Genomic DNA, 13,113 nt, shown 5'->3' on the forward strand with positions numbered 1-13,113 from the left:
AAATGTAGAGCAGTTGCAGCATCCACAGCATCAAGAAGACACGACAGAAGCTTTATCAGTCTGGCTTAGTTTACTGCAACTGTCAGTCGGGGTTCGATCAATGAATTTTAATTGAGATTCAGCTTAGCTGCAGAATTGCTAAATCAAAAATTAACAAGGGAATTGGAGCAATATTGACGTGCAGCAGAGAGAAATGGCCCTGAATCTGCACCTGGATGCAAGGAAATTTCCACCTTTAATCCAATTTGGTCATTGACAGTCAGAATGCAGTTTGCTGCTCTCAGGATATTGGCAGACATTGGGACCATTTCCGAGTCCTGATCCCACTCAGGCCCAAGGTGAGCTAACTGGAGGAATCTTCCAGGAGATGGTTAATTAAGAGTCCGCCTCCATATTTGTTCTCTGAATAAGCATGATGGGAGGCGCAATCAGAGAGTCCGAAGTAAAGACAGATGCTGAAGTAAAAAGGGACTATGAAGGTGCCTCAACATGGAGGCACTCTCTGAAGTTCGATGCAGATTTTTAAAATACAGAATGCCCAGGGCTGTCAGAGCAATTGGTCTGGAAGGGAAAACTCTCCATATGATTGTTAGTGGCTGTGGCCTGTTCATCCCAGCGGCTCTGTGATTGGGTCATTGAGAGAAAGCTGTGATGGCTCCAGCCCCTAGTTTGGAGAGGGCACCTAAAGAGTACCTTAATTACCCTAATTGGCTAGCCACCTTGGTGAAGTGGGTTGCCGTTTTCTGGGGCAGCCATATCCAGTAAGATCAAGTGGAGGTGTCAAATGTGTTGAGCAGCCAATCCAATGAGCAGTTTTCAAAAATTTCCCACCTCCAAAGTCACCTCTACTGTGTTGAATCCACCGAATGCTGCAAAATTGGCCACGCTTGCTGTTTAGGATTGTTATCCAGCAATGCCTGACTGTAGAGTACAAAAGTGGTGGTAGATGAGGGCAGGGTCAGCTGAGATGGCTTTCGTTCAAATATCCTGCTGTTGTCCATTGTCAAGGCTCGCACACGAGGAGTCAATGCTTTCAGCAGAGTAAGAGAGGGTAATGGAGAATCATAGAATCCCTACAGTGCAGAAGAGGCCATTCAGCCCATCGAGTTTACACCAACTCTCTGACAGAGTATCTTACCCAGGTCTTCACCCCTCCCATTTTTCACTTTAAACAACAAGAAGATGGGTCACTCTTGGGAGCACCCCCTCTACCCCAGCTTCCATCCTACCCACTCCCTCCTTTAAATCCCCTCCCCCACCCCTCTCACTAACATAGCCAAACCTTCCCAGCCCAAGACCCAGGACTTATCTGTTCTGGGGATCTATGCGCCTTGGTCCTTTTTTCCTCTCCTGCAGCCTTGGTAGTGGCACTGATGCCAGCCTGGCATTGCTGGGACCAATGGAGCTGCTAGCCAATCTGACTGGCTGGCAAATCCAGAGGGCAGGACTTCCTCTCCAGTGAGGGGCGGAGTGCAGTTTGGCTCCCATATTTAAATATTACAAGGAAGTACTAGTTGTTAACCTTCCCTGTTTATTGGTATTTTCAAACGTTAATATTTTTTCTGATCAATGTTCAAATTCATTATTATTTCCTTTGATTCAGACGAAGACCAGAATTATAAAGAACTCCTAAATTCTAAGCAGAAAATTTACCCCTTGAATTTTAAATACCTAATCTTCTAAACGTTGAATAGTCTATTCAAAGAAATTCCAAGGCATGCAAATATAACATCTTTTTCTTGCGGTAGTACATATTGCAACAATGCAGACTTTCAACAAGTGACCTTTCTGAATATTGACTGTGACATTTTAATTGTAGCAGAGACGGAATAGTAAAGCTGCCTTTGAATTTATTGAAGTTTCTACCAGCGGGGATAATTGTTAAAAACATCAGTATTGTTTACTTCTCACCTGTCAGTATTGTCTCAAAAATAGCACTTCAGACAGCAGCTTGCAGAACAGAACGGAAGTGAGAGAAAGGAAAAGAGGTAGACCAAAGGATGTCACTTACTGGAACCATAATCGTTTGAAATACCGAAGTAATTGGGTGGGGGGAATTCTCCTATCCTGCCCATCATGGGAACCGTAGCGGACCATACAAAGGTCTATTGACGGGGGGAGGGGGGGGGTTCTCCAGTTTTGGGGTGAGCGCAGCCGGAGAATCCCACCTGCGATCTTTACCTGAAGTACGGAATGTTTTACCATTTATTGCTAAGTGCGTTGACTGCTGCCGCCATAATAATCTGTGGTGTAGGCTTACCTTCCATGTGACCTGTGGCTGTGTGTAATTTCCCCTCTCATCAAGAAACTGGGCTTAAAAAATAAAAGTAATAGTAAGCATAAACTGTAGAATACTTTATTTGTCAGGATACCAGAGACAGTACATTAGAAGAAGTCCAGTCTAAATGGATGAATGTAGATCCAACAGGGTCTGATGTATACAGATTGAACATGACTATGCAATCCTCTCAGGTTCTGGATGTAGATTGACTATGAGTTTGGAGTTTGTGACAGGCACTAATGTGTAGTTTGAACATGACACTGTGGCCTGAATGTGATCTAATATACGTGGGTTGAGCATTATAGCATGATCCTGACATTCATTTCCCTGTTGCAGTTCTACAAAGCGCCACAAATCTATGGAAGACGAAATGGACAGTCCTGGTGAAGAACCTTTTTATACCAACCAAGGTCGATCTCCAGGAAGTGGCAGTCAGTCCAGTGGTTGGCACGAGGTGGAGCCAGGTAAGCAGCCCAAACGATTCTCATTCCTCAAACAAATGATTGGCATTCTGCAGGAATGATCAGCTTTGACTGCCAATCATATTTAGAGGGAGAAAGATGCTTTTTTGTTTGACTGAAATATAAAATTTGTCAAGATGCTGAAGCCTAATTCCTTTCTAAAGCACTGCTATAGTTGTTAATAAGTTAACTGAAATCTTATGAGGTACATTTTTATAAGAGCCATAAATAACCTTCAGGGCTTGTCTTTGAAATTATCCTTCTGAACTATTGATAGAATTTGCTGGGTAATCCACAGGCAACTTTCACTTCTATTTTTGGTCAGGAAAATTATGTAAGCTGTTATTTTATTTATTTTTGTATTTGCATCATTGCCCACCAGCAAGTCACTGTAAGCAACATAATCCAATTTCGATTGTAAATTTATACCTGGGACATTATATTAAACCATCTGAAAGCTAAAAACACACAGAGCATTTTTGATTTTGTGATCTTTTCTTAAGTACAGCCTGCACAAGACGATGACGGATATTTTTGGCGCTTTCAATTGGAATTTTACAAAGCAAATGGATTATGGGCCAGTGCAGTTGGTATTTCTGTCCTAGTCAGTTCTTGCCTTTAAGGTTTAGGTACAGGAATGGAGTATGTTTGCGAGGAATTTTTAACCTCTACAGGAGTGACAGAGAAAGCCTTCTCATGACTAAAATCACAGATGTGTATCATATTTTAAGATGGTTGAGGTGGGAAGTCAGTGGTTGGTTTGTTTATGAATTGCATAATAATAAAAATAGCAACTTGTGCTGTCGAGCATCTTTTCTATAAAGTTTAGGTGCCCTGTGGTCTGTTGGTGTACAAGTGTGTTACAACATGGAGGACGTAAAATAAGAAAGTGCCAATTTGATTCCCTGCCAATTAATTTTTCAATCACAACCAGGCAGTTTAAGCAAAATGCCAAACAGAAACGAAATGCACTCTCTGATGATCCAGTACTGGATGAGCAGAAGTTGACTCCAATTAAATTTTGGGAAGGTCAAAGCCATTATTTTCGGTCCTCGCTCCAAACTTCATTGCCTAGCTACCAACTTCATCCCTTTCCAAGGCAATATTCTGAGCTTGAGTCAGTTTGTTCACAAATTTGATATCACATTTTATCCTGAGTTGAGCTTCTGACCTCATGTTTGTCCCATCACTAAGAGCACCTGTTTCATCCTTTGTAACATCACCCAGTCTCACTTTGCCCAGTCTCAGTTCATCTGCTGCTGAAACCCTCATTCATGCCTCTGTTAGCTCTGAACTCAAATATTCCAACGCACACTTGGTTGGTCTCCCATATTCTAGCTTTCATAAAGTTAAGGTAATCTGCTGTCTGAGTCTTGACTCGCAGTAAATCCCATTCCGCTATCATCCCTGTGTTTGCTGATCTACATTGGCTCCTGGGCAAGCAACATCTTGATTTAAAAATTCTCGTCCTTGTTTTCAAACTCATCCCCTTGCGGCCTTTCCTCTTGCTATCTCTATAATCTTCCCTCACTCCACAACCTTCTGAGATATCTCCATTCATCTAATTCTGGCCTCTTGGGCATCCTCACTTTCTTCTCTCCACCATTGGTGGCTGTGCCTTCAATTCCCTAGACCCCAAGCTCTGGAACTTCTTCCCAACAGCTCTTTTCCTTTCCATCTCACCTCCTTCCTTGAAGACACTCCTTAAAACATAGTTCTTTGACTAAGCTTTTGGTCATCTGGTATATCTCCTTGTGTGGCTTGGATACTGTTGTGAAGTACCTTGGGATATTTCATTGTGTTAAATGTGCTAAATAAATATAAGTTGTTTTTGATGTTGCTTTTGTGATGTCAAGGAAAATGGATTGCTGATTTGACCTGCATTTTTCTTATGCATGTACTATCCGTTGGTTCAAGTGGCATTGGTAGCCTGCTTATGTTGTTTGAAGGAGGGAATTGCTGAATTAAAAAGAAACAGAGGTGGAAAATCCAAACCTTGGTCTAAATATGGTGTTTGTTAATGTAATGTGAGTAAGTAATTGAAAAGATAATGCATGGTGTTAAATTTTCAAGAGTTGTTGTGACTTTGAGATTACCTAATGCAATGAAAGAAAGGGATGTCCACCCAGTAAATGTTCTTCCATATTTATCATGTCAATTGTGTGAAAGGGGAGCAGAAAATAATGTACATTTTGGTACATTTTCTTGCGGTTGAAATATGGGTCTTTATAATTGCAGAAAAGGGCACTTATTTGTTCATAGATCCTGATTGTTGGTCCTTACTTTTTTCATGAATTTTTCAAAAAAAGTCATTAACCAGAATTGCAGCAAGATAAAGCCACTGAAAAGCATCAATGCTGTAACATCGAAACATATCTGATACCAGAAAGTTCCCAAACACGGGGTCGTAAATATAAGTTCGTCACTAATGAATCTAAAAACTTCCTTCCTGATGAATGTTGAAATTGTGGAACTTGCAACTACAAAGAGTCATTGAGGCAAAGAGATTAGGTATATTTAAGGGGAATCTAGATGAGGGAGAAAAAGAGGTTATTTTGACTGGGTGAGATCAAGTGAGGTGGGAGTAGGCTTGTGTGAAGCATAAACACCGGCATGGGCCAGTTGGGCCTGATGCGAGTTCTCTATGTTGCCATGGGCCAACCTTACATTGTTAAAATGGATAGGGATTTTCAAGATGCACCTATTTATAGACTTTCCCAAAATGGCTGCCAGAACTAAACACTTTCAATTCCAAGACATAGCTGTTTACACTGCTCCTGGCAAATCAATGAATGCAAACACTCTAGTACTAAAGATCAGCACAGTTTGCCAGCCAGAACAGAATCCTGACATATGGTAAAACCTTAACATTAAGAACCATTTAGCTGATCTGGCCGAGTTACTGCTAACGAGGGTTGTCTATATTTGTTTCATTGCAACTTTAGCTGGAGTTGGCTGCCTTTTAAATGCACTTTGTAATACATGTAGACTGCTCTCAACACCTGAGCAAGCAATGGTCTGTCTGACAACTAGTAACAGTTTATTTCAGTCTTTAATATTAAATGACAGTGTTTATATTCTAAATGGGAATATAAAAGAAACAGTAAAACCTCTCCTGTGTGATGAGAGTTGAAGATCAGTGTAAGCAGGTACTCATCCTACCTTTTGAGTATTCAACTGAATTGTTAACCTCTTCATACTTGGAAGGAAAATATCCCTTTTCCTGCCTTCCTCTTCTGAAAGTACTAGATTAAGGCGGTATGGTGGCACAGTGGTTAGCACTGCTGCCTCACAGCCCCAGGGACCTGGGTTCGATTCCCGGCTTGGGCCACTGTCTTTGTGGTGTTTGCACATTCTCTCCATGTCCGCATGGGTTTCCTCCGGCTGCTCTGGTTTTCTCCCACCGTCCAAAGATGTACAGGTGCATTGGCCATGCTAAATTGTCCCTTAGTGTCCCAGGATGCCTAGGTTAGAGGGATTAGCAGGGTAAATATGTGGGATTGCGGGGATAAGGCCTGGGTGGGACTGTTGTCGATGCAGACTTGATAGGCCAAATGGCCTCCTTCTGCACTGTAGGGTTTCTATGATTTCCAGATCATGGAGGGTAGAATTTTATAGGTACTACCACACTTGCCCATTCTTCATGTATGAGACTAGATAGCGAGTGTTGCCAAGCTACCGTCAAGTCCAATACTGTCCTTAAAGGTACTCACGCAGGCATTTTCCAGCAGGTGTCACCAACTAGTAATCAGGAGCACGTTCCAGGCCGAGGCTAATTGCACCATCTGAGCTGATAACGGGCATCTTCATACAGACTGAAAAAGCTTGGACATTTTCTTGTTCTGTGTGGCACTGACCCATCCCAGACAGTGTGTTTCCAAACTGAGCCATCAGAAAGTTCCAGGAATAGTTTTTGTTTTTAATTGCCCCCCACACACTTTTTGCAATGGCTCAATATCTCAGCAGATACAAAGAATGAAATGCCATGATCCTCACTGAGTCAGCAGAGCAGCTTCTTGATTGAGTTCTTGACTAACATGAACTTAGTGGATCTTCACTCATTTCTCAATGTGAAATGTTCACTCTCCATGAAGGTTTGGAGTTAGACGATTGAAATGAACATTTCTTACCATGTCAAAGAGATTTGCAAATATAATTCAGATGGAGTACTGTACTTTAATGGTAGGCTGCATTTTATTGTAAACTTTGCGAACATTACTCATACCTTTTCTATAAACTATCTTAGAGAAACCAATTCTTGTAGTAGTTAGTGCACAATTGGCAGTGCAGCAGAGTTCTGATCTGATTCGCTGGCCGTGGGAATCATTTAGCTCTGTCTATCGCATGCTGCTTCCACTGCTTGGCATGCAAGTAGTCCTGTGTTGTAGCTTCACTGGGTTGCCACCTCATTTTAGGTATGCCTGGTGTTGCACCTAGCATGCCATCCTGCATTCTTCATTGAACCAGGGTTGATCCCCTGGCTTGATGGTAACGAAGTGGGGACTACACCCAGGCTGTGAGATTGTGGTTGAATACAATTCTACTGCTGATGGTCCACAGCAGTTCAAGGATGCCTAGTTTTGAGTTGTTTCATCTGTTCAAAATCTATCCCATTTTGCATAGTGGTAGTACTGCACAACACAATGGAGGGTATCCTCAATGTAAAGGTGGGACTTGGTCTCCATAAGAACTGTGTGGTGGTCCAATACTCTCAGGGACAGATACATCTGTGACCCATAGACTGGTGAGGACGAGGTCAAGTAGGTTTTCCCTCTTCTTGATTACCTCAACACCTGCCACAGACACAGAGCAGCAACTATGTTCTTTACAACTCATCCACTTGGTTAGTAGTGGTGTGACCAAGTCACTCCTGGTGATGGACTTTGCAGACCACCACCACCTCCCCCCCCCCCCCCCCCCCCCGCCCACCTGCCCCACCCAGAGCATGTTTTGTGTCCTTGCCACCCTCAGTGCTTCCTTGAAATAATATTCAGTGTGAAGAAGTACTCATTTATCAGCTGAGGATAGGTGGTAACCAGCTGGAGGTTTCCTTGCCCAAGTTTGACCTGATACCATGAGACATCATTGGGTTCAGAGTCAATATTGAGGAGTGCCAGGGCATCTCTTGCCTGACTGTATACCAGCGTGCTGCTACCTCTGCTGGATCAGGCTTGCCATTGGGACAGGACATACCCATGGATGGCACAGGTAGTGTCTGGGACATTATCTGTAATGCATTATTACATGAGCATGATTATGTCAGGCTATTGCTTAATTGATCTATGGGACAGCTCTTCCAATTTTGGCACAAACTTCCAGATGTTACTAAGGAGAGCTTTGTGGAGTCTACAGCGCTGGGTTTGCCATTGTCATTTCTAGTGCTGGGTGATCTGTGCGGTTTCATTCCTTTTAGTCTTTGCAGCTATTTGATACAACTGAGTGGTTTTCTAGGCCATTTCAGAGGGCATTTAAGAGTCAACGACATTACTGTGGGTCTGGAGTTATTTGCAGATGAGACTAGGGAAGAACAGCATAAAGGACATTAGTGAACCAGATGGATTTTTCTGACAATCGGCAATGGTTTCCTGCTCACTATTACTGAGACCAGCTTTTAATTACATATTTTTTGTTAATTGAATTTAAATTCTACCAGCTGCCATGGTGGAATTTGAACCCATATCCCAGAGCATTAACCCTGTCTCTCTGGATTGCTGGTTAAGTGGTATTACCACGACATCCACTGCCTCCTCCTAAATTCATAATTTGATAAGTTCAGGGGGAGATTCTGGAGTGTTCTTAATCCTTTCACTATTTATTTTGTAATCATTTCTGAATAAGCTTCCAACAGCCAAGTGGGTAAAAGAGCTTTTTCCATGAATTGGCTGGTGTAACCTTGCAACTTCTCACTCCTGATCAGAAGTCTTTTCTGCCTGATGTGCATATCAGAAATGCAGACGTGTGCTATCCATTATTTTCCAACCATTGAATTAAATGTTTCACAAATCATGCATCGTGTGATCCTGAATTTTCAATATTTGCTGTCAGCATGTAAGGCTCCTCAATGAGAGTACAAAGTCAAAAACTTACCTAATACATAAGACCATAAGAAATAGGAATAAGAGTAGGTTGTTTGGGCCTTCAAGCCTGTGCCACCATTCAATAGGAGCATGGCTGATCCAACATTCCTCACTTTCCACTTTCCTGCCCTTTCCCTGTAACCCTCGATGCTCTTACTGATCAAAATTCCATCTATCTCAGACTTAAAGGACTCTGCCCGCACAGCTCTCTGTGGCAAGGAGTTCCAAAGACTCACAACCCTCGATGAAGAAAGTCCTCCTCACATCAGTGTTAAATTGGTGCCCCTTTATTCTGAGACTATGCCCTCTTCCATGAGGAGAACAACCCCTCAGCATGTACCATGGCAAGCCCCTCAAGAATCCTATATGTTTCAATAAGATCACTTCCCATTCTTCCAAATCCAATGAGTAGAGTCCTAATCTGCTTAATTTTTGCTTATAAGACAATCCCTCCATACTGTGCACCATCCTGGCGAACCTTCCCTGAACTGTCTCCAGTGAAATAACATCTTTCCTTAAATAAGGAGACTATAACTGCTCTCTGTACTTCAGGTGTGGCCTCACCAGTACCTTGTACAGCTCCAACAAGACTCCCCTACTCTTTTACCCCAACCCCCTTGAAACAAGGGCCAACATCCCATTAGTCTTCGTGATTACCAGCTGTGCCTGTGTGCAAGCTTTCGATGTTTTGTGCACAAGTACCCCAAGTCCCTTTGTGTTGCAGCTTTCTGCAGTTTTTCTCCATTTAAATAATACTCTGTTCCAATACTCTGATCTCCCTTCCAAAATGAACAACTTCACATTTTCCCACTTTCCCACATTATACTCCATTTGCCAACTTTTTGCCTCACTTACTTAACCTATCAATGTATGAATCTCTGATGTTCTCTATTAATGCACGCTATTTAAATCTATTCCTATTAAACATGTGCCCTTGCTCCAATTCTTCATTTCCTGCTCAGTGTGCAGGCACTGGGAAAGAAATGGAACCAAAATATTGGCCAATGGAGAAGGAGTTGTGGTAACCCCAACTGTTCATTTTACACCTTGTTGCAGAATGTTAGCCGGAGATGCCTGGCCACAGGTCACTTGGAGACAGGAAGTTTGCAGGAGGGAGACATTGCAATTGGTACCATGTGTATTTAATAGGAGATGCATGTCAATTTAAGTTTAGGTAATCACTTAAATGGTACGCCTTTTATGAAGATTTTTTAAAAACTATATTTGGGCAAGGGGGATTGCAAATGTGTGTTTATTTTTTTTTTAAATAATCACAGGAGGTGTGCTTATTGACTCGCTATTATTTATGATCAAACCTAACTCCACGAGAGAGTTGTCAAAGTTTAACTTTAAGATTAAGAGGGTTTTTTGAACAAAATCACATCAAAGTTATTTGTAATTATTCTATAATTTGTATTTTGGATGTATTTCAGAATCTAGCCCTCGTATATTGTTTATTTTTAAGTTAATTTTCTCAGTTCCCCAATATTTTCTGTCCTCTGACACCCATTTCTTTGCTGTTGTTACAAAGCAGCCACTGGGACGTGCACCTTAATGGAAAAAATTGACTCACTGGCCGGATCTCGGCATGGGCGAGGGTCCGACAATGGAAATCTCCATTGACCTTGGGCGGGAATTGCCGGTCTCGCCCGAGCGAGGCTGTAAAGTCCCGCCACCCCCTGAGAGGATGCCCTGATTGATATTGGAAACTATCTGTTGGGGAAGTGTTAGATATAGAAATCTATTGTCACCAATGCCATGCTGCAGTATGTGTGAACATGAGTTCCACCTAATCTTTTTAAACTTTTAAATGTGCTCTCACTTCGATTTGCCTCTTTTGCCATCACCTTAAACGAGTGTCCTCTGGTCCTCCATATTGCCGCTGACAGGAATGGGTCACTACTCTGTCTAGACGACTTGTGATTTTGAACACTCCTACCAAATCTACTCGCATCTTTCTCTTTTCTAAGGAGAAGAGTCCCAGCTTCTCCAATCCATCCACATAACTGAAGCCTTTCATCTCTGGTAACATTCTTGTACATCTTTTCTGCACCGTCTCTACAAGCTTCACATTCCTTTTAAAGTGTGGTGCCCAGAATTGACTGCAGTACTTCAGTTGATAAAGTTTCAAAAGCTTTCTTGCTTTTGTCTCCTATTCCCCTAGTTATAAAGCCCAAGGTCCCATAAACTTTGTTAACCATTGTCTCGCCTTGCCCTTGCCCGACTGTTAACTTTGTCCTGGATTATCATCTGTAAAAGTTTCCCCGCCACTGAGTTTAAACTGCCCGGCCTGCAGTTGATGTGTTTGCCCTGCACCCTTTCTGGAACATGGATGTAATGTTTGCAACTTTCCAATCCTCTGGTACCACCCCTGTATCCAAGGGGTATTGGAGGAGTTTAGCCAATGCTTCTGCAATTTCCAGACTTACTTTCCTCAAGTGTCCTTGGATGCATCCTATTTGATCCTGGCTACTGATCAACTTTAAGTATAGCCAGCCTTTCTAATGGTTCTTTCAAATTTTAGCCCATCCAATATTGCAATTACCACCCATTTCATTGTGATTATGCATCTTCTTCCTTAATAAAGACAGATACAAAGTGATCATATAGTACCTCAGCCATGCCTCTATCTCCCATGATGTGGAGATGCCGGCGTTGGACTGGGGTAAGCACAGTAAGAAGTTTCACAACACCAGGTTAAAGTCCAAAGGTTTATTTGGTAGCACAAGCTTTCAGAACGCTGCTCCTTCATCAGGTGAGTCCTGAAGAAGGAGCGACACTCCGAAAGCTTGTGCTACCAAATACATCTGTTGGATTTTAACCTGATGTTGTGAGACCTCTTAACTCTATTTCCCAACCATAGAACCCCTTTATGGTCCTTAATATGCCTGACCGATTCTCTTACTATCCTCTTACTATTTATATGCTTATAGAGAACTTTTAGATTCTCTTTTAATGTCAGCTGCCAGTCTCTTCTTAGAACCATGGAATCCCTACAATGCAGAAGGAGGTCATTTGGCCCATCGAGTCTGCACTGCCTCTGCATAAGAACATCCCACATGGGCCCTCCACTCTGCCCAATGCCCATAACCCTGCGTATTTACCTTGGCTATTCCACCTAACCTACACACCTTTGGACTTTGTTAGACACAATATCCATACTGTTGCCATGACATCAACACATTGCAAATCTTAAATATTATAAAGATATCAAACTCATTTAATAGCAGGAATTAAAATCTGAAATCTGAAACTTTAGAACCCGGAGAAAACCCTCGCAGGCACAGGGATAGCGTGGAAACTCCACACAGTCACCCAAGGCCGAAATCAAACCTGGACCCCTGCTGTGAGGCAGCAGCGCTAACCACGGTGCCACCACTTTTATACTCTCCTTTTGCCTCTTTTATTTATTTTTCTACTTCCCCCTCCAAACTTTCTATATTCAGCTTGGATATCATTTATATTATCAACCTGACATCTTTCTTGTATGCCCTTTTTCTGTTTCATCTTACTCTCTATCTCTTCCATTATCCAGAGAGCTAGAGCTTTGGTTGTCCTATCTTTCCCCCTCGTGGGAATATACTTTACCTATATCCAAATTATCTCGTCCTTAAATACAACTCATTGTTCCGTTAAAGATTTGATTCTAATTTACCCTGGGCCAGATCTGTTCTCACCCATCGAAATTGGCTATTCTCCAGTTAAGTGTTCTTACTTTGAATTGCTCCTTGTCCTTTTTGATAGCTAATCTGAACCTTACGATACTCCTCCCTTTTTCCTTCTGGGCAGATGTTCAGGTTCCAAATTCGACAACATGTCGACAACAGCACAGCTGAGATTTAAACTCTGCATCTAACAAATTCACATTTTCACAATGCATGTTACTGAGATACTCTACGTCGTAACAAAAATCGAAGTATTCTTCTTTTTCGAAGATTACATTTTTAAATACAAAATAAATATAATTAAGATTTTGATTGTATGTTTACCAAACCTTATTTGGTAATTCAGGGCAGCACAGTGGCACAGTAGGGCGGCACAGTGCCTCATAGCACCAGGTTCAATTCCTGGCTTGGGTCGCTGTCTGTGCAGAGTCTGCATGTTCTCCCCATGTCCGCGTGGGTTTCCTCCGGATGCTCCAGTTTCCTCCCACAGTGCTGGTTAGGTGCATTGTCCATGCTAAATTCTCCCTCAGTGTACAAGAACAGGTGCCGAAGTGTAGCAATGAGGGGATTTTCATCATAATCAAAAGAGAAAATGCTGGAAAATCTCAGCAGGTCTAACAGCATCTGTA

At 42.2% G+C, this 13,113-nt stretch overlaps 1 protein-coding gene across 13 annotated transcripts in view; it reads left to right on the forward strand.

Moving 5' to 3' along the window:
- Window positions 1-13,113, forward strand: part of nfia (nuclear factor I/A) — a 460,777-nt gene that overhangs the window by 320,726 nt on the left and 126,938 nt on the right. For all 13 annotated transcript variants that reach the window (XM_078218530.1, XM_078218532.1, XM_078218523.1 and 10 more), the window contains one exon: window positions 2,618-2,745. In XM_078218530.1, the coding sequence (XP_078074656.1) occupies window positions 2,618-2,745 (128 nt within the window). The remainder of the gene's footprint in view (window positions 1-2,617; window positions 2,746-13,113) is intronic.

This window comes from Mustelus asterias, chromosome 8, assembly GCF_964213995.1.
Source record: "Mustelus asterias chromosome 8, sMusAst1.hap1.1, whole genome shotgun sequence".
In the NCBI taxonomy this organism is placed as follows: Eukaryota; Metazoa; Chordata; class Chondrichthyes; order Carcharhiniformes; family Triakidae; genus Mustelus; species Mustelus asterias.